General features: G+C 43.8%; 1 protein-coding gene and 1 non-coding gene across 5 annotated transcripts in view; one reads left to right on the top strand and one right to left on the bottom strand.

Annotated features, from left to right (window-relative positions):
• The window catches only part of NLN (neurolysin), a 95,621-nt gene that overhangs the window by 5,945 nt on the left and 69,598 nt on the right, over window positions 1-20,078 (bottom strand). For all 4 annotated transcript variants that reach the window (XM_008262286.3, XM_070056769.1, XM_070056768.1 and 1 more), the window contains exons 10-12: window positions 9,128-9,314; window positions 8,704-8,832; window positions 5,806-5,942 (exon numbers count right to left, since the gene is read on the bottom strand). In XM_008262286.3, coding sequence (XP_008260508.2) covers window positions 5,806-5,942; window positions 8,704-8,832; window positions 9,128-9,314 — 453 coding nt within the window. The remainder of the gene's footprint in view (window positions 1-5,805; window positions 5,943-8,703; window positions 8,833-9,127; window positions 9,315-20,078) is intronic.
• LOC127492885 (small nucleolar RNA SNORD65) lies at window positions 5,967-6,040 on the top strand. Its single transcript, XR_007922713.1, has one exon. It is a non-coding gene; the product is annotated as a small nucleolar RNA SNORD65 (small nucleolar RNA).

Here is a 20,078-nt window from a genome sequence, read left to right as displayed (position 1 = left end):
GCCATCTTGGCTGACTCTGGGGAGGAGTCACCGTTGTCTTCTTCCTGGGCACAGGCAGGTGACGGCGATCAGGTAGTGGCTTTCAAACTGGTCTTTGAAGCCTTTCTTTCCACAGCCCACAACTCCCTCCCACCAGCATGTCTTTTGTTTTCTGTGGGGGCTGGGAGATTGTGGGTGGGAAGAGAGAACACCTTTGTCAGCACAAAGCGGGAGGGAGAGGGCGAAAGACAGGAGCTGGTAGCCAGGGAGATGGCAAAGGAATAGCAGTGGAAATGGTTCCCGGATCAGAAGATGGCTTCTGGAAGCCTTTAGAGTCCAACCTGAGGACAAACAGATAAACCTTTATTGATGGGGGGGAGGGGGGGGCAGGAGATTAGGAGGGAAAAAGTGGCCGGGAGAGCTGCGTGTCTTGGTGGGCAGAGGTGTGGAAGCAGAGGAGGCGACAGCCAGTTAGGTCCAAAGAGGCACTGCCAGGTGAAGTAATCATTCAATGACACAGTTCTGCAGAGGGCACATGGAGCTGAGAGAGCCTTATGATCCAGAAGGGGAGACAAATAAGGAGACAGGGAACAAGGCGGATTGCTAGGGCTCTAAGAGAAACACCAGCCAGGGTTGCAAGAACACAAAGGAAGAGAAACTGCTTCCAGCTGATTAGGAGTCAAGACTTAGAAGCTTTTGCTTGAAAGTAACTCAAGAAATCAGTTGGAAATCAGTCCTGATTCTTTGTCCCTTCTATCAGGCACAACCGAATGCTGCTGGAGCAAGTTGAGGTATCAGAAAAATCAGCTGTTAGGTAGTAGTTTGGGAGGGCTGAACCGGAGACTAGGATGGAACCTCTCACAAGGACCAGGGCTTTTCGCATTTTCCCTTCGCAACACATTGTAGCAGGAGTTGGGCCTAAGAATTCTGTTTGAAGAGCACTGCAACACTCAGCTTCATGGTTTATGTTCTCTGCTAGACAGTTCTTTATGTTTGAGCTTCTCTTTGATTTTGTGTGTTACTGCACGTAAGATCTGATGGTATTACAGACCAAAAATATAAGAGTCACACTTTCAACTACCTTGACTCTCTTGTATTCCTTTCAAAAGTGACACTTGGTTGTATTTTTTCTTCACCAATGGAAGAAACAAAGCTTAGACATTTTTCTAAATGCAGAAGAGGACGGAGATAATTCTGGCCTAATGATATAACTGCCTTTGAATTCACAATGTCTATTACCTCTTAGTAAATTTTCCCACAATGAAGTTGCCTTATAAAAAGAAATGGCTCTAGTTAAAATGCTCCCATTCTTTCAACCCTGTGATTAGCTGCTGGATTTTGAAATTACATCTGGTGACCTTAAAGATGTCCTTAAAGAGCTCCCAGAGCTTGTTGGGAGAGTTCTTCCCAAGAAGTTCCCTTCCGCTGCTATTGAGAGTTGCAGAAGAAAAAGCTACGTCTGATGGTAACACAACTTCTACCATGTCTACTAGAAACGAAGACTTTCGTTAACAGTCAATAAAGTAATTGAACAGTTAAAAAGACACATCTGCTTATTCTGAAGAATAATATAAAAAATTACAGATAAAAGCAGTGGTTGCAAACTTTCAGGCTATTATTTGACCCTGTCTGTCACTGTTAGCCTGGTGAGCACCACAATTTTTTTTTTTTTTTTTTTTTGACAGGCAGAGTTAGACAGTGAGAGAGAGAGAGAGACAGAAAGGTCTTCCTTCTGTTGGTTCATTCCCCAAATGGCCGCTGTGGCAGGCACGCTGCGCCGATCTGAAGCCAGGAGCCATGTGCTTCCTCCTGGTCTCCCATGCGGGTGCAGGGCCCAAGCACTTGGGCCATCCTCCACTGCCCTCCCAGGCCACAGCAGAGAGCTGGCCTGGAAGAGGAGCAACTGGGACAGAGTCCGGTGCCTCGACCGGGACTAGAACCCGGTGTGCCGGCGCCACAGGTGGAGGATTAGCATAGTGAGCTGCGGCGCCAGCCGAGCACCACACTTTCTATAGTTTTGCTTGCTAAGATCTGCAACTGTTCTCAGAGCAGACCCTGCACTTGGCAGGATGGCAAGAGGGTACAGAGAAAAGACCCACTGTCCTGCATGACCAACAATGTCAAGGATATGGGACCTCTCAGCTGTCTACCTCTGCAATGACAGCAAGAACTGACCCCTTGAAGGGCCACTCCATCATCTTCTCAGAATGAGACCAACACGTGCTAGAGTGGGTGCGGCCTTGAGTCAACAGTTACATGCTATATTGTGATTGCCCTGATTCCCATGACTTTAGACCAAAGGGGCAGGTGCTGAGGCGTAATGGGCAAAGCCACCGCCTGCAGTGCCAGCACCTCACATGGGCAATGGTTCGAGTCCCGGCTGCTCCACTTCTGATCCAACTCTCTGCTATGGCCTGGGAAAACAGTAGAAGATGGCCCAAGTGCTTGGGCCTCTGCGCCCCTGTGGGAGACCTGGAAGAAGCTCCGGGCTCCTGGTTTTGGATCAGTGCAGCTCTGGCCATTGTGGCCACTTGGGGAGTGAACCAGCAGATGGAAGACCTCCCTCCCTCCCCCCTTCTACCTCTCCTTCTCTGTATAACTCTGACTTTCAAATAAATAAATCTTTTAAAAAATAAATAAATAAAATAAAAATTCCTATTCTTAATTCTGTGTAAATGCCTGGTAGATTGGCCACACACTGACATGTGAGGCTAAAGCAAATATGCAGAATCTGAAATGACCCAACATAATGCCATCTTTTTGAAATAACAAGCCTCTGTGATCACAGCACAAAATAAATAGTGCATGGTCTATTGGTCTGAAGAATGATTATTTATTTTTCTATTCATCACAACATAGTTGTAGTAGCAATCTAAGTTTGTTGTAGAAAAGGATTGTTGTCCCAAACTATTAATTTTTAATAAGTGAGTATTTGAATTTTGTAAGCCAGGTTTTAGAGTAAATGTTTGTAAAACAAAACAGAACAAAAGAACAAAACAAAACAAACCCTCCCCCCTAAAACAAACAGTACACTGCAGGAAGGAATAAAATAGCTACTTAAAAAGCTGATTCCAGTATCTGACTCTGCAGCAAAGGGTGTGAGAGTGGGGTGCAAATTCTCTTTGGCTTTTGGAGCCAGGTGCACTATTGCTGTGACAGCATGGGAGCCACAAGTGACATGGAACTCCACGGCATTTGCAAGCAAAGGAAAAAGAAGTCAGAAGGAAGCGATTAGAGCCAGCCTCACGGCATAAGCTGTCTAATAATATCCAGCACCGCTGGGTCAGAATGTTGGTAAAGCTTAACAGTGTTTTTGACATCACAAGGAAATGGCTCCAAGTTGTTGGACCTTGTTTCTCCAAGTCCAACCCAGCCCTTCTGTCTAAGCTAGGGGTAGTGTGGCTGCCTGCCAGGCTATGAAGCTCAAGAATAAGAAGTATGGGACGCATAATGGCAGGGTTTGCTTCTGCTGGACTTGAAAGCTGCTTGGGATCCACTGGGATCAGCAATTTGGCTGCTGCCTTGACAGCTGGAAGAGAAGGGGCACAGCAGAGGTGCTGGGGATGGAGTCCCGTGAGTGGAAGCAGAGAGGCGGCGAAGCAGGAGGCCGACCAAGAGAAGGGGAACATACTTTCTTCAGGAAGCTGCGCCAGCTAATAAGTCAGGAAGATGTTATGAGTGGACTTTGACCAATTCAGACTTTGTCTCTTTAAAACATTGTTCTCTGATTTCTAAGGTAAATCCATTTACCATGTAAAAATAAGGAAAAGCTCCATAAAAAGTATAGAAAAAAATTAATAATCACTTATAAACTTAGCACCTGATAATCACCAACAATAGTTTGATGTGATTTTTCATGAACACATTTGAAAATCAAAATTCGCATCCTAGGGTTACAAGATTTTCTGTTTCCTCACTTTAAGTAATGGTCACAGTAAGCATTCCAGACACACACAGGGAAAGCTCGCTGGAGCCCTGCCCCACACCCACACCCGCTGTTGGGTTCGGAGGATGGAATGATCACCTTTGGTTTGGGAGGTCAGGATGATTTCATAAATGAATGGTTATTTGAGTGTAGCTGTTAAGAACAGGAGGATTTTTGGAGAGGCAAAACATTTTAGGTGGAAGAATGCAAAGAACCAATGTATGAAGGGAGACAGACCCCAGGGAACACATATGCTTGGCTGACAAGGTGGCTTGGCTGACAAGAGGTTTTGATCGCCAGGCGGAGGCTGTGAACAAAGAGGGGCAGACTAAGAAGCAGGGAGCAAAGGGAGAGTGGATGCGGCCTCTGTGGCTGGCAGCTGGGTCATCTGTGGTAACATCCAAGGCAGGGGGACTTTCCAGTTCAGCTGGTGGGGGCTATGGCCAGGAACCTGAGGGTTGCAAGGACTGTTTCTAATGCCAAGACATTCAGCTGTGCAAAGAAAACAGCAGAAGAGCTGTACTGACTGGAGTTATCAGAGTCAGTGGCAAGTTTTGTTCAAGATGGTAAACCAGGAAGAGCTGCAGTTAGAGACATCTCTTCTGAGACACGAGGCAAGAGACATATTGAAAGTACAGGTGTAGAGAAAGAATGACGAAGGTCCACACCCTCCATGAGCTTGGTGTTCTTAAAAAACATGAGAGGCTGTGTGCTGATAGAGAATGCGGTGGGGACGTGGGGGCAGTTGTGAACGGGGAGGACTGCAGGGTGACCTGAGCCTCCAGTTCCAGTGGGAGGGCATGCTTTGTAGGGGCAGCTCAATGCTGTCCTTCAGTCTCCCCAACACCCTGCAGACACCATGGGCACTGTCTCGACAGGAGCTGGTAGAGGAACTGAGGGCTTGACACTGACTGAAGGTCATGAAGAAGTTGGGGCGCCTGCTGGAGTCCCGGTCAGAAGTTGACTTTTGTAAATGGGCTGTCCAGGCAACCCAAGGAGCTTCAAGGACCTAACAGAGCAGGCGGGACAGGCTGGGAGCAAGTGCTTGCAAAGAACAGTGAGTGCCGAGTATGGGTGCCCCGAAGTTGCCTTTTTATGGGGAAAGCAAGGAGGGAATGGTGGTCTAAATGACACCAATGTATTTCCATATGCATGTGGAAGGCACTGTGCAATCCAGAAACAAAAAGTTTTAGAAAACAAATCAGTTGGTTGAAATAAGCTTGATTTTGCTCATTTGTTCTTCTAATTTCCGCATCAGATCAAATTTAAAAACACACTGGCAAATGTATCAGCCTCAGAAATAACCTGACAGCTGAGTCTTCTACAAGGCTGGAGACTGAGGGGCTGGGACTAGGGAGGGTTGGCTGGCAGCCACCTGGCAGTCAATTCTCTGTACACAGAAAGGAATGGCTCAGGCTAATGAAGCAGCTTAAGTTACTTAAAGGCATTTAGGTTACAAGCTATGCAGTAGGTGGGGTATGCCAGCCACAGACAAAGGGAGCCTCCCGCAGAAAATACACAAAGAAAGTGTGTAGAGAATACGAAAACAGAGAGAGACCATTTACCACTTCTTTCCCAACCTCCCATAAAACCAAAACATTGTATGGCACATGTCAAAACTAGCAGCTATAAAGTTTCAAATGCATAAACAAAGCTTTGAGTTCTTAATTATGCAATATATCGGAATGTTAATAAGCAAGAAAATGCAGTAGGTTTTTTTAAACCTATAGAATTAACCACTTATACACTGTAACTTAATGACATGTGATGATTTGAGAAGATGCAAGGCCTTCAAGTTAAAAGCTGTTACCAAACCTCTTACTCTAAAATCTGGGTGTCATAAATATTTTACACTAGAAGTTAAAGGGGAGGGAACAAAAAGGAGAAAAAAAGTACAATACCTCTGGATTCATTATTCCTTCTTTTTTAAAGCAGCTGTAAAACATGTCCATGGAAAACACTTCACTCCAAAGATATCCATAATACTGGCCATCGTATCCCCCTGCCAAATGCCCAAAAGTAGCTGGCATGTTTGTTCCTTTAAAAGAAGGACACATAACATCAATGATGAAATCACCGAAAAATAGCTGGAATTACCGGCAGATTGTGTGGTGGTGAGCCCAAGGTCTTCTGAAGAAAAAAAAAAAAAAAAAGAAGGACACATATCAATCAGTGTGATACCAAATGCTAATTACTAGGTTGTTAGTCAGCCAAGGTTTCCCTCTGGAGAGTCAAGCGGTGGGAGGAGAAAGTGAATGAGAGGCTCTCACCCCAGCACGACCAGGGCGTAGAGGTGCGCCTGGCTGCCATGTTGACAAACTTCTCTCCTGTCAGGGGCTTGCCCTCAGAGTTGGTTTCAGCCTGGCTCTGGAATGCCTGACAACAGTGCCAGAGGCTTCGTCCACACCCATCAGAGAGTCAGTCTTTTCTCATCCTCTGCACACTTCTGCTTCTTAAGGACACTCGAATATTAACCCTGCTCTCTGCTATACCTCTTCATATCTAAAATGTCTGAGAACAGCACTTACTTTAGGGTGATAATTACTGAACAAGAATTCTTAATTTTAAAATTGTGAAAGGTAACTTTACAAGCAATTTTGTCAGGGCCGGCGCTGTGGCATAGAGGGTAAAGCTGTTGCCTGCGAGACAAGCATCCCATATAAGCACCAGTTCAACTCCCTGCTGCTCCACTTCTGAACCAGCTCCCTGCTAACAGCAGGGGAAAAGCAGTGGAAAATGGCCCAAGTGTTTGGGCTCCTGCACCCGTGTGGGAGACCCGGATGTATATCTTGGCTTCTGGTTTAGATTGGCCCAACTTCAGTCATTGCGGCCATCTGGGGAGTGAACCGGTGGATGGAGGAACTCTCTGTCTCTCTCTCTCTGTAACTATTTAAAATAAATAAATAAATCTTAAAAAAAAGGCAAAATAAACAATTTTGTCCAAGTTGCTCTATGATTGACTGTAGAGAGATCACCAACGGAGGCAGAGCCCAGACTGAGTCAACTGGCCATTCTTATCTTTACTATCTCTACAAATGTCGGTGATTCATTTTTTAAAAAAGGCTTTAGGCCGGCGCCGCGGCTCACTAGGCTAATCCTCCGCCTTGCGGCGCCGGCACACTGGGTTCTAGTCCCGGTCGGGGCGCCGGATTCTGTCCCGGTTGCCCCTCTTCCAGGCCAGCTCTCTGCTGTGGCCAGGGAGTGCAGTGGAGGATGGCCCAAGTGCTTGGGCCCTGCACCCCATGGGAGACCAGGAAAAGCACCTGGTTCCTGGCTCCTGCCACCGGATCAGCGCGGTGTGCCGGACGCAGTGCGCTGGCCGCGGCGGCCATTGGAGGGAGAACCAACGGCAAAGGAAGACCTTTCTCTCTGTCTCTCTCTCACTGTCCACTCTGCCTGTAAAAAAAAAAAAAAAAAAAAAGGCTTTATTTATTTTGAAAGCTAGAGAGAGAGAGAGAGAGAGGAGGGGAGGGAGGGAGAGAGAGATAACTTCCACCCACTGTTCACTCCCAGATGGCTGCAATGGGTGAGGCTCAGTTAGGCTGAAGCTAGGAGCTGCATCTGAGTCTCCCGCATGGGTGGTGGGGGACAAAACACGGGCCATCTTCTGATAGCTGATTCATTTTAATAACAATGTGCCCGGTGAAAAGAACTCACTTTAGCAACTACATATAAATACACATCTATGTTGGTGTAAAATATATGGGGGGTGAGCAGTGATGTAGTACAAAAGGTTAAATTGCTGCTTGCTGTGCTGGCATCCTATATGGGCACCAGTTCTAGTCCTAACTGCTCTGATTCTGACCCAGCTCCCTGCTAATGATCTTGAGAAAGCAGTGGACCATGGTTCAAATACTTGGCCCCTGCCACCCAAGCTGGAGACGCAGATTGAGTTCCTGGCTCCTGGGAGATAGATCTATCTCTCCCTCTCTCTGTCAATCTGCCTTTCAAGTAAATAACAATAAAATCTTAATAGCAAAAACAAAACAAAACTGACAGTCATAGTAGGCACTGTGTGCAGCAGGTTAAGCTGCTGCCCTGACATCCACATTCCATATGGGAATGCCTACCATGGAGTCCTGCCTCTGCTTCTGATCCGGCTTCCTGCTAATGTGCACCCTGGGAGGCAGCAGATGATGGCTCAAGTACTTGGGTCCCTGCCTCTCTCTCTCTCTAACTCTAACCCATGTGGGAGACCATATGGAATTTCTGGCTGCTGGCCTCAGCCTAGACCAGCCTTGGTTGTGGCCATTTGGGGAGTGAACCAATGATCTTGTTCTCTGTCTCTCCCTCTTTCTCTGTCACTCTGTCCTTCAAACAAATAGATCTTTAAAAACAAAGAAACAATGTTAAAAAAAAAAAAGAAAGAAAGAAAGAAAGAAAAAACTGCCAGCCAAATATTTTAAGTGACTTCCAAATCACAAACAAGGTAGAAGTTCCTGTTTCTCTCTGACAGAGCCCCTGCTGCCAATTTCTCACTAAGAATCATAGGGAAATCATGGTGCGTACAGGGAGGGAGGAGCAAGGAGGGTAGAGCCAGACATGAATGGCTCTCTCAGCTCTGGGGTGGAGGCCAATTGCTCACGCCTGATTACACTAAAATGCTGTGAATCTGGAACCACCTTGCCTTCCAGCACATTTGGCCAGAGTAACTCAGAAGGACATAGCATGCTTATCTGAAAGTCATGGCCTGATTGCAGATTGGGTAATGTGCCTGACTAATCCACCCTGCTGCAGAATTGGGATTGTGCTCTGGGCTTCACAAGAAAAGTGAACTCAAGTCAGAGTTATGTACGTACCAGGAGTAGCGGCAACACCTAAAATGTCGGTGCAGTACCTGGCATATTCACTTGCAGCGTCCAGGGATGAGTTGGTATGCAGAGACTGGTCAACTTTGCTCAAAACGATCTGGCGAAGGGTCAGAAGACCTAATGATATAAGAATGTTTAAGCACAGTTTGGAGAAGAGAGAACTGTGTGTTCTAACATCAGAAGACCATAGAGTTCAAAAGCTGATCCCAGTGGTACTCATTATAAAAGACTTTTTTTCTTAGACATTATTCCAGGGTTCCCTAGTCCAATACAGTTAGTGTTCTTCGCTCCCCATATCAGCTATCCTGAAGCACCATTATTATTAAGGGGAACATAAATTTTAGAGGAGATGCCAGAAATTTGGCATTAAGTGATTCTAATACATTTGCTTTCTTAAAATCATAAACCATACCTGTGTTGACCAGTCTAGAAGCAACAAGTTTTTCAAGAAGATCATCTGCAATAGGGTTTCCATCTTTATAATGTTTTGACAATCTTCGGAGAGAGTCGATGTCCCACACCCAGTTCTCAAGCATTTGTGAAGGCACCTCTACAAAGTCAGTTTCCACATTTGTTCCACTAAATCGTGCAAAATCAGTCTAGAAAGAAACACAGAGATGACTTTTAAAGCACTGGATAAGACTATGTACTGATGAATTATGATTAAAACTCATGGAAACCAAGGAAGGAAAGTGTTCACTGCCCCTTTGAAAGAGGGGCCTGCGGACACTGGAATCCCATTAGCTCAGGTTCAAGTCCTGGCTGCTCCATTTTCCTGATTCAGCTCTCTGCTAATACGCAGCAAAGGCTGTTCTAAGCACCTTGGTCCCTGACACCCATGTGGGAAACCTGGACAAAATGGATGGAAAATACCTCTCTCTGTCTCTCAATCTGTCTCTCTGTCTCTCTTTCCCTCTCTGTAACTCTTTCAAATAAATTAAAAAAAAATTTTTTCTTTGAAAGGCAGAGTTAGAGAGAGGCAGAAGCAGAAGGAAAGAGGGATCTTCCATCCGCTGGTTCACTCCCCAAATGGCCGCAATGGCCAGAGCTGGGCCAATTCAAAGCCAGGAGCCAGGAGCTTCTTCTGGGTCTCCCACGTGGGTGCAGGGGCCCAAGGACTTGGGCCATCTTCTACTGCTTTCCAAGGCCATCAGCAGAGAGCTGGATCAGAAGTGGAACAGCAAAGACTTGAACCCATATGGGAGCCCACATGGGATGCCGGCACTGCAGGCGGCTTTACCCGCCACACCATATAGCGTCAGCCCCAGTAAATCTACTCTTTAAAAAAAGAGGGGTTAGAATGACCACAAATTTCAGAGAAAATACAAGCAGCCAAGCAGCATGTAAAATAACCCCCAAATGTTCTATATTAAAGTAATATTTCATCCTTTTGAACTACAGATAAACTTGGTACAATCATCAGGAAATCATAGCCAAAAAAAATCAGTCTAGGTTAAAAACAAGCTTTAAATTCTCAAAGTAAAGATGTTTTTCAGGATTTCACATTAAAAATGAAGCGACCCATAGACAGCGGTTTCCCCCAGCTCCTCCTCCGAATGCTTGTTTCTGTGTACTCAGTACATGCCTTTCTGAGGCACTCATCACTCCACTGCTTCACGACTCCCGTTTAAATCAACTAGAGTTAAATTATGAACTACAGATTGATACTCTGTGTGTGTGTGTGTGTGTGTGTGTGTGTGTGAGAGAGAGAGAGAGAGAGAGAGAGAGAGAGAGAGTAATGTTTTGTATTCTAACCCTTCAGGTAAGTGGATCTCATCTAACCACGCTGTAGAAAGTCTGAATTGGGCCCTCTCAGGTTGGGGTAGAAGATGTCACCATGAGATAAGCTGCCATTCCAGTGGGAGTCAGATCTGTAAGTCAGCGGGCAAGTTGGGTGAGTGAATGCTATAGAAAAGAGAAGCCAAGCACAGAGTCAAAAGTTAAAGGACCTCCAGTGAAAAACAAAGGACTGTTCTGAGGGCTTGGCTGAGAGTTTAATAGAAAGTTTAAAATAGAGTTTGGAAAAACAAAGTTTTGTAAACTCTTCAGTCACTTGTCAGAGAAGCTCTCAAGCAGAAAGACGGAGATTCATGAGGACAGATTCGTGTTTTCCGCCTTCACACCGTCCACTGCACACCTGTAAAACTGCCACTGGAGGAAAAGACTCAGCATTTGGCTGGTGGGGCCACTTGCAGATTGGGGGTCATCTTTCTGTTGTCTTTCCTTGAACCCGTCTTGTTTTCCTTCCTCAGATGCCTTACATTCCAACCTTCTCTCCCTGACTTTATCATCCCTGGGCTCTACACAGAGGGGAAGGGAAGCGGGCCTTAACCACTGGAAAGGAAGCAGATGGGATGCGGAATCAGCAACAAACAGCCCTGCTTTTGGCCCACGGCAGAGGCACAGATGTCAACACACCATCTCACATTCTGCCTTCCTCTCTTTATGCAAAAAAGTGTTTTGCTTGACTTCCCATTATAATTGCATTGATTCCAGATCCGAAAAAGACCCGCAAATACTGAAGGGCCAGGGGAAACGAAATCTACTACTCGAACCGGTGCCCATATGGGATGCCGGCACTGCAGGCAGTGGCTTTACCTGCTACGCCACCGCACCAGCTCAGAAATATAACATTCTAAGATTATATCCTACATTATAGATATCCATGCAATAATTATAATGGCCATCACTTATTGAGACATCTATTGAGACTCAGGCATTAAGTAGGCTAAGTTCTCTTTTTAAAATGCCAAAACAGGCCGGCGCCGCGGCTCAACAGGCTAATCCTCCGCCTAGCGGCGCCGGCACACTGGGTTCTAGTGCCGGTCGGGGCGCCGGATTCTGTCCCGGTTGTCCCTCTTCCAGGCCAGCCCTCTGCTGTGGCCAGGGAGTGCAGTGGAGGATGGCCCAGGTGCTTGGGCCCTGCACCCCATGGGAGACCAGGAAAAGCACCTGGCTCCTGGCTCCTGCCATCGGATCAGCGCGGTGCGCCGGCCGCAGCGCGCCGGCCGCGGCGGCCATTGGAGGGTGAACCAACGGCAAAAGGAAGACCTTTCTCTCTGTCTCTCTCTCTCACTGTCCACTCTGCCTGTCAAAAAACAAAAATAAAATAAAATAAAATGCCAAAACAATAAAAGTAGTATTATCTCCATTTTTTTTTTTTTTGACAGGCAGAGTGGACAGTGAGAGAGAGAGACAGAGAGAAAGGTCTTCCTTTGCCGTTGGTTCACCCTCCAATGGCCGCCGCGGCCGGCGCGCTGCGGCCGGCGCACCGCGCTGATCCGATGGCAGGAGCCAGGTGCTTCTCCTGGTCTCCCATGCGGGTGCAGGACCCAAGCACTTGGGCCATCCTCCACTGCACTCCCTGGCCACAGCAGAGAGCTGGACTGGAAGAGGGGCGACAGGGACAGAATCCGGCACCCCGACTGGGACTAGAACCCGGTGTGCCGGCGCCGCTAGGCGGAGGATTAGCCTATTGAGCCGCGGTGCTGGCCCTATTATCTCCATTTTTAGATAAGGAAATGGAACCATGCAGAAATTATGGTAGAACTGGGATCTGAATCTAGGCAGTCTAAATTCATAACTCACAATCTCAACAATAAATATTACAGTGCCTCTCTTATAGTAACACAAACAGATATACACACAAATAGAGTTAAATCATGATAGTAAAAAAATGACTAAATCCTCTTAGAAGTTATCTAAAATAGAAAAAGCTTATATTTATATTCAAACTCACTTTTAAGTGAACAATTAAAAGTAGGTTTCCATGTGTTTTCTTAGAAATTTGTCTTCCTCAATGCCATGGTTGAGAAAGAACTTCTAAAATCAATTCCATTCATATAACTACAAAAAAAATAGAATACCTTGGAATAAGCTTAACCAAGGATGTCAAAGATCTCTATGAGGAAAATTACAAAACATTAAAGAAATAGAAGAAGATACAAAAAAATGGAAAAATCTTCCATGTTCATGGATTGGAAGAATAAGTATCATCAAAATGTCCATTCTCCCAAAAGCAATTTACAGATTCAATGTGATACCAATCAAAATAACAAAGACATTCTTCTCAGATCTGAAAAAAATAATGCTGAAATTCATACATAGGAACAGGAGACCTCGAATAGCTAAAGCAACCTTATACAACAAAAACAAAGCTGGAGGCATCACAATACCAGATTTCAAGACCTACTACAGGGCAGTTATAATCAAAATAGCCTGATATTAGTACAAAAACAGATGGATAGACCAATGGAACAGAATAGAAACACTAGAAATCAATCCAAACATCTACAACCAATTTATATTTGATCGAGGAGCTAAAACCAATTCCTGGAGCAAAGACAGTCTATTCAACAAACAGTGTTGGGAAAACTGGATTTCCACATGCAGAAGTATGAAGCAAGACCCCTACCTTACACAAAAATCCACTCAACCTGGATTAAAGATCTAAATTTATGACCCAACACCATCAAATTATTAGAGAACATTGGAGAAACCTTGCAAGATACTAGCACAGGCAGACTTCTTGGAAAAGACCCCAGAGGCACAGGCAGCCAAAGCCAAAATTAACAACTGGGATTACATCAAATTGAGAAGTTTCTGTACTGCAAAACAAACAGGAAAGTGAAGAGGCAACTGAAAGAATGGGAGAAATTATTTGCAAACTATGCAACTGATAAAGGATTAATAACCAGAATCTACAAAGAGATTAAGAAACTCCACAACAACAAAACGAACAACCCACTTAAGAGATGGGCCAAGGACTTAAACAGACATTTTTCAAAAGAGGAAATCCAAATGGCCAACAGACACTTGAAAAAATATTCAGGATAACTAGCCATCAGGGAAATGCAAATCAAAACCACAATGAGGTTTCATTGGTTAGAATGGCTTTCACAATGAGGTTTCAATGGTTAGAATGGCTTTCATACAGAAATCAACAAACAGCAGATGCTGGTGAGGATATGGGGGGAAAGGAACCCTAATCCACTGTTGGTGGGAATGCAAACTGGTAAAGCCACTATGGGAGACAGTTTGGAGATACCTCAGAAATCTGAATATAATCGTACCATATGACCCAGCCATCCCACTCCTCAGGATTTACCCAAAGGAAATCAAATTGGCAAATAAAAGAGCTATCTGCACCTCCATGTTTATTGCAGCTCAATTCACAATAGCTAAGACATGGAATCAACCTAAATGTCAGTCAACAGAAGACTGGATAAAGAAATTATGGACATGTACTCTATGGAATATTACAGTGTTAAAAAAGAAATGAAATCCAGTCATTTGCAACAGAATGGAGGAATCTGGAAAACATCATACTGAGTGAAATAAGCCAGTCCCAAGGGACAAATATCATGTTTTCCCTGATCTGTGATAACTAAGCGAGCACCTAAAAAGGAAACCTGCAGAAGTGAAATTGACACTATGAGAAGCAATGACTAGATTAGCACTTGTCCTGACTGTCGAGAAACAGCTTATTATTTCATTCTTTTTACTATTTCTTTTTCTACTTACTACCATTGGTTGAACTCTTTTTTTTTCAAGATTTATTTCATTTTATTTATCTATTATTTATTTATTATTATTTATTATTTGTTTAATTTATTTGAAAGACAGAGTTACAGAGAGAGGTAGACAGAAACAGAGGTCTTCCATCTGCTGGTTCACTCCCCAGAGCTGCGCTGATCTGAAGCCAGGAGCCAGGAGCTTCCTCTGGGTCTCCCACATGGGTGCAGGGGCCCAAAGACTTGGGCCATCTTCTACTGCTTTCCCAGGCTACAGCAGAGAGCTGGATCAGAAGAGGAGCAGCTGGGACTAGAATCGGTGCCCATATGGGATGCTGGTGCTTTAGGCCAGGGCTTTAACCTGCTGCGCCACAGCGCTGGCCCCTGGTTGAACTCTTAACACATTATTATTCTTAGGTGTTTAAATCCAATTTAAAATTGACCCCTGTTAAAAATAAGAGTGGGAATAAGAGAGGGAGGAGATGTACAGTTTTCACATGTTCCCATGGACTTACACCTAAGGATAAAGCTAAAAACTTGCCATTGGACACCAAATCCCATTAAGTTGGCAGGTACTAATGCCATCTGACTAGTTAAAGTGATCAGTTTAAGTGCATAACTGATCATAAAGACAAGATTAAATGTCAAAGGGATCACATGAATAAGATCAAGTGTCTGATAATAACAATAGATAGAATTAAAAAGGAGAGAATTGTCCAACATGGGAAGCAGGCCACATAGTAGACTCATAGAATGACAAATGCCCAAATAGCACTCTGGCCTCAGAATCAGCCCTTAAGGCATTCAGATCTGGCTAAAAGCCCCTGAGAGCCTTTCAGGCATCGAAAGCCAAGATACCGTGGCAAAAAATGGCCTACATGAAAGATCTCTGTGAGTGAGATCCCAGTGGAAAGAAGGGACCATCAAAGAAGTTCCTTTGTAGTTATATTGGTATGTAACCAATTATCTTGAACTTGGGATTCTGTAACACTAATGGCCTAATTTTCTGAAAATCATGGTTTTTAACTGAGTATAAACAAGTATAAACAATACCATCAGCTACCACCATCCCATATATTTACAAAAATACAAACTTTAGAGATCCTAATTGTGTGAAGATTTTCCAAGTCAGTATTTACATATTAGGAGGAAAATTAACCCCAAATAACAGCAAAAGATGTGTAAGTGTGTGTGTGTGTGTGTGTATGTCTGGAGGGGAGATGCTTAATACTCCCTTCCGCCCAAAAGCATGAACAAATGAATAACTCATAAGTTAGAATTAAAACTCAGCAAAATATGAATCAACACAGTTATGTCATCCAGAATTGAGAGGGGTTATTCTATTCCAAAGTCATCTTGTAGTGGGAGAGAGTGCACAGCCCATGAAATGAACAGATCAACAATGTCTTTCTAAAGAACAGAGGGAAATGTTTGCAAGGAGTAAGAGCTAAAAATAGCTCCACTGCTTACCAATTTCCCAAAAATCAGTCATGTTCCTTCTCTGTGAGTCCTTTGGGCAATGCCATTTAAATATTTTTCATATGAGGAGCACAAAGAACCTACAATATTCAAAATTTAATTTAATTTCTAACAAACAACTAAATTCTCAAGAGGAAGGAATCCACAGTCACTGTGTATGTCCACATAGAAACCCTGGGCAAGACTTACACTTTAGCAGTCTGGATTATTACTCCTTATTGATCATCCAGCAGATACCATGCCTCAGTTTTGTTTTTTAATTTAAGATTTTATTTATTTATTTGACAGGTAGAATTACAGACAGTGATAGAGAGAGACAGAGAGAAAGGTCTTCCTTCCGTTGGTTCATTCCCCAAATGGCCGCAATGGCTGCAGCTGTGCCGATTTGAAGCCAGGAGCCAGGTTTCCTGGTCGCCCATGTGGGTGCAGGAACCAAGCACTTGGGCATCTTCTACTGCTTTCCCAGGCCATAGCAGAGAGCTGGACTGGAAGAGGAGCAACCGGGACTAGAACTGGCGCCCATATGGGATGCTGGCGCCACAGGCGGAGGATTAACCTAGTGCGCCATGGCACTGGCCCGCGCCTCAGTTTTTAAACTGTAATTCAGAGAACCCCCAAAGATGATTTCTCTAATTCTCAGTATAAACAATTCGAAGGTGTTGAAAATAGCAGATTATGGGCCATAATAACTATTATGCTAGTGTATCTCCCAGATAAAACAGAATATTGTAAACACACACACACACAATAATCCAACTAGCAAATTATTTTACAGATGACACTTCAAACAGTTTTAGGACATTTTTGCTGTAGGAAATATTTTGACAATAAAAGCCTAGAAAACAACATAAACAGATTTCTGTTTGGTTAGAATTCAAGAAAGTTATTTAAACATGAGATTTTTCTTTATCCTGTACATAGATAATAGGATGCCTAACATATGTTCCATTACAGATTTTTATGGTTTGATGCTACAGAAATTGTAGTTGCACATGGTACTCCAAGAGAGGGAGCAAAGTCATATAAGCTGAAGTATCAAAAAGTTATGTGAGTTTCTGTGGTATTTAAGCCAAAGTATTATTAATTGTTGCTCCAGTTGATAGATCAGTTGCTTTTAGTGGTTATACTGAATATTATTTTCATGATAATAAATCCCAATTCAAAGAAAAGGCAGTTGCTGGAATCAATGAGTATATTTTGTTAGGGAAAAAGGACAGGCCTCAGGAGAGTTGACCTTGGCTGTCTGAGGTGATCCACTATTGCTTTCTCAGCTGTCATTCCATATCTTGAATTGTCTGATCTACCCTCAGATCCAGGGATGATGGAGAAGTTTATGTGAAAGGCATTCAGACACACAAACAGAAAAGTGGCCATCATCTTAGACCTTGCCATAAACAGAAGGTTTGAAAGCTGTACTTTTGACTTCTTGCATATCTAGTGATCACTGGAAGTAATGATAGCAATAAAGAGGATATGAATGACACTTTGTTAACTTTCTTGCTAATCCTCACCACAGCCCTGGAGTCCAGCAGTTCAGAGTCAGCACTGTCATTTAAGAGACATGGGAATAACACACAATACTCTGGAGAACTGTTGAATATTGCACATGAAGGTCACAAGCTCGCCCCAGCTAGCTCTACCTGCCTGATGCGGTACTTTAAACAGTTGCCTTTTTTTTTTTTTTTAATAAAAACAAACCAAAGCGCTGTTCAAAGTTTAGTGCTTAGGTTAGGGAGTGTGCATTACTTCCGACTGTCTTTCCAAAATGCAGCACAAGTCCTGAAAGTAAGAGATGCTCAGCAAATACGTGTGAATGAAGGAAGCCGGGAGGAGGAGGTTTCCGTCCGCAGACCCAAACCGCTCCAGGATCTGTTCTCTCACTAAGGTGCTGGAGCTCATCTCAGCCCCCAGCTTCACTTTATGTCGCTACTCCTTTTTCTTTCCAGTACTTAAAATTCTACTTTGCCATTTTACTTGGTAATATCGTGCTTTGTTTTTTATTTTCTACTTCATGTCCTCAAGCTAAACTCTAAACATTTAAGATACAGGAACTTTTTTCCTGAGCCCTACCCTACCATTGCTAGTATAACACATCAGATGCAGTAGATAACAGTTCTGATTCTTTTTTTGTTTGTTTGTTTAAAGACTATTTATTTGAAAGGCAGCATTATAGAAAGAAGGAGGGTGGGAGAGAGAAAGAGATCAAGATCTTTCATCAAGTAGATGAAAATAAACATTTTTTTTAAAGAAATAAACAGGGCCAGTATTGTGGCATAGTGGGTTAAGTTGCCACCTGTGATGCCAGCATCCCATACAGCTGCCAATTCATGTCCTGCCTACTCCATTTCTGATCCAGCTCCTTGCTAATGTGCCTGGGAAAGCAGCTGAGGATGGCCCAGGTTCCTGGGCTCTTGTCATCCACTTGGGAGACCCGGATGAAGCTCCTGGCTCTTGGTTTCAGTTTGGCCCAGGCTCACTGTTGTGGCCATTTGGGGAGTGACCAACCAGCAGATGGAAGATCTCTCTCTGTCTCTTTCTGTTTCTCCTACTCTCTGTAACTCTTTCAAATAAATCAATAAATAAAACAAACAAAAAGAAATAAACATTACAGATTCACACAGTGATTTATAACTTTAGCATTTACTTAGTATGTTATGTATATGCTTGTATGTGCATAAACAAACAATGAAAATGAGATCCTGAAAGAAATCACATCTGCGAAGTCACAAATTGGAACACCGTCCCGGAGCTAGGGCCTGCAGCACAGGCTGGCAGCAGAGGCCACAGGCCTGTAGTTCAGGTCGGGGACCCCGGTGCAGAGCTCACCCAGAGGGAAAGCCAGGACTAGAAAACTCATCCCCTCCTCACTGCCCCCTTCCAACACCATCTACTAAGAAGGCGGCATACCATACCCAGGGACCAAACTTAGAGCCAGCGAAATGGTGCTTGTCTCCAGCACATGGAGTAAGAGTACAAAGAACAGGCAATAGAGTAGTTAGGGCACGACTGCCCGATCATGGACAAGTCCTTCTGAGTCTTAGATTAATGGGGGAAATAATAAACTCATCTACTTCAGAGAATACATGAGAATAAGACAAATAAACAAATGCAAAGCACTGTGTACAGTCTCTGGCATGTGGTATATGCTTGGTAAGTCTCAGCAACCATTCTCTTTCTTAGCCTGCCCAGCCTGGCTGACCAAGTGTGGTCTTGGCTGTCTGACCAAGCTTGTTCTTGGCTTTCTCCAAGTCTTTAATTCTTAGTGTTAATGCTGAAAAGAAATAAACTCATAGTTCTCTACAATTAATCCTCTACTCTCCCAATACTCTAAGCTGCTCATTCTGTTCTTGCTTCAAAAATCAAATTGCTAAGTAGGCAGCAATCAACAAAACAAAGCAGAAAAATAAATACAAATCTGATGGTTTCCCATCACTTCCCATGGACATTCATTTGAAAGTCATTGGCGGATTCTCCTGACCCTGAAGCAATGGTAACTGTTTCAACACGCCTTCTGATTTCCTTTTCAGCTCTGAGCTGTGTACTACTTATTGATCTCAAAATGCTGAACAATACATAATCTTGGTGATAAGAGTACTTCAGATACAGATACGTGTGGCACTTTGATCGCCCAGGTGTCTTTTCACATATTTAATTTCTACAACACTACAGGTAAGAACTTTCCAAAGGCCACACAGCCAAACCCACAAACACACAGATGATTTTTAGTCCTGTGCTCTGGTCATAACTCCATGGTAACTGCCTGTTACAGGGCATATTTGTTTACAGTGGTATCTCATTCTAATACATAGAGCAGACAAGATGCTTTATTATTCTTCTGACTAAATTAACAGATTATTTGAAGTCACCTATTTTTCCTGTTTGTCTATCCCTTGCAGTATTATTAAGAAGGCTTTGTTGTGGTTCTGATGTGCTCCCTTAAAATAATGATCTCTTTAAACTTCAAAACTTACTAGTGCTTCTAATGCACAACCCCACAAAGACATCACAATGGAGGCTGTTAAGAGGCATTACTCTTCTATTCTATAGAAGTTCAAAAGGCCAGTGATTATGGACAGCCCAAACCACAATCAAACCATGAAAGAGGAACAGATACTGCAGATACTACCTCTTGATTCCTATCTTCAAAATTACCTACCCTATATTGTAAACACGAGAAAATAAGAGTGAAACTCACCTCCTGCATGATCAGATAGACATGTTGATAGCAGACACACTGAACCAGTGCACCTACCTGTTTGAAAACTGGATGGTCCTGCTGACACATTTAAATATGACTATGACAAGCTCAAGCGAGCCCTAGTGGTCATCAAACCTGCAGACTGCCACAGTGGAGACTCAAACACTGAGCTG

The sequence above is a fragment of the Oryctolagus cuniculus genome, chromosome 14 (assembly GCF_964237555.1).
Source record: "Oryctolagus cuniculus chromosome 14, mOryCun1.1, whole genome shotgun sequence".
In the NCBI taxonomy this organism is placed as follows: Eukaryota; Metazoa; Chordata; class Mammalia; order Lagomorpha; family Leporidae; genus Oryctolagus; species Oryctolagus cuniculus.
The sequence above is the reverse complement of the archived record's forward strand: the minus strand, read 5'-3'. Positions and strand labels throughout refer to the sequence as shown.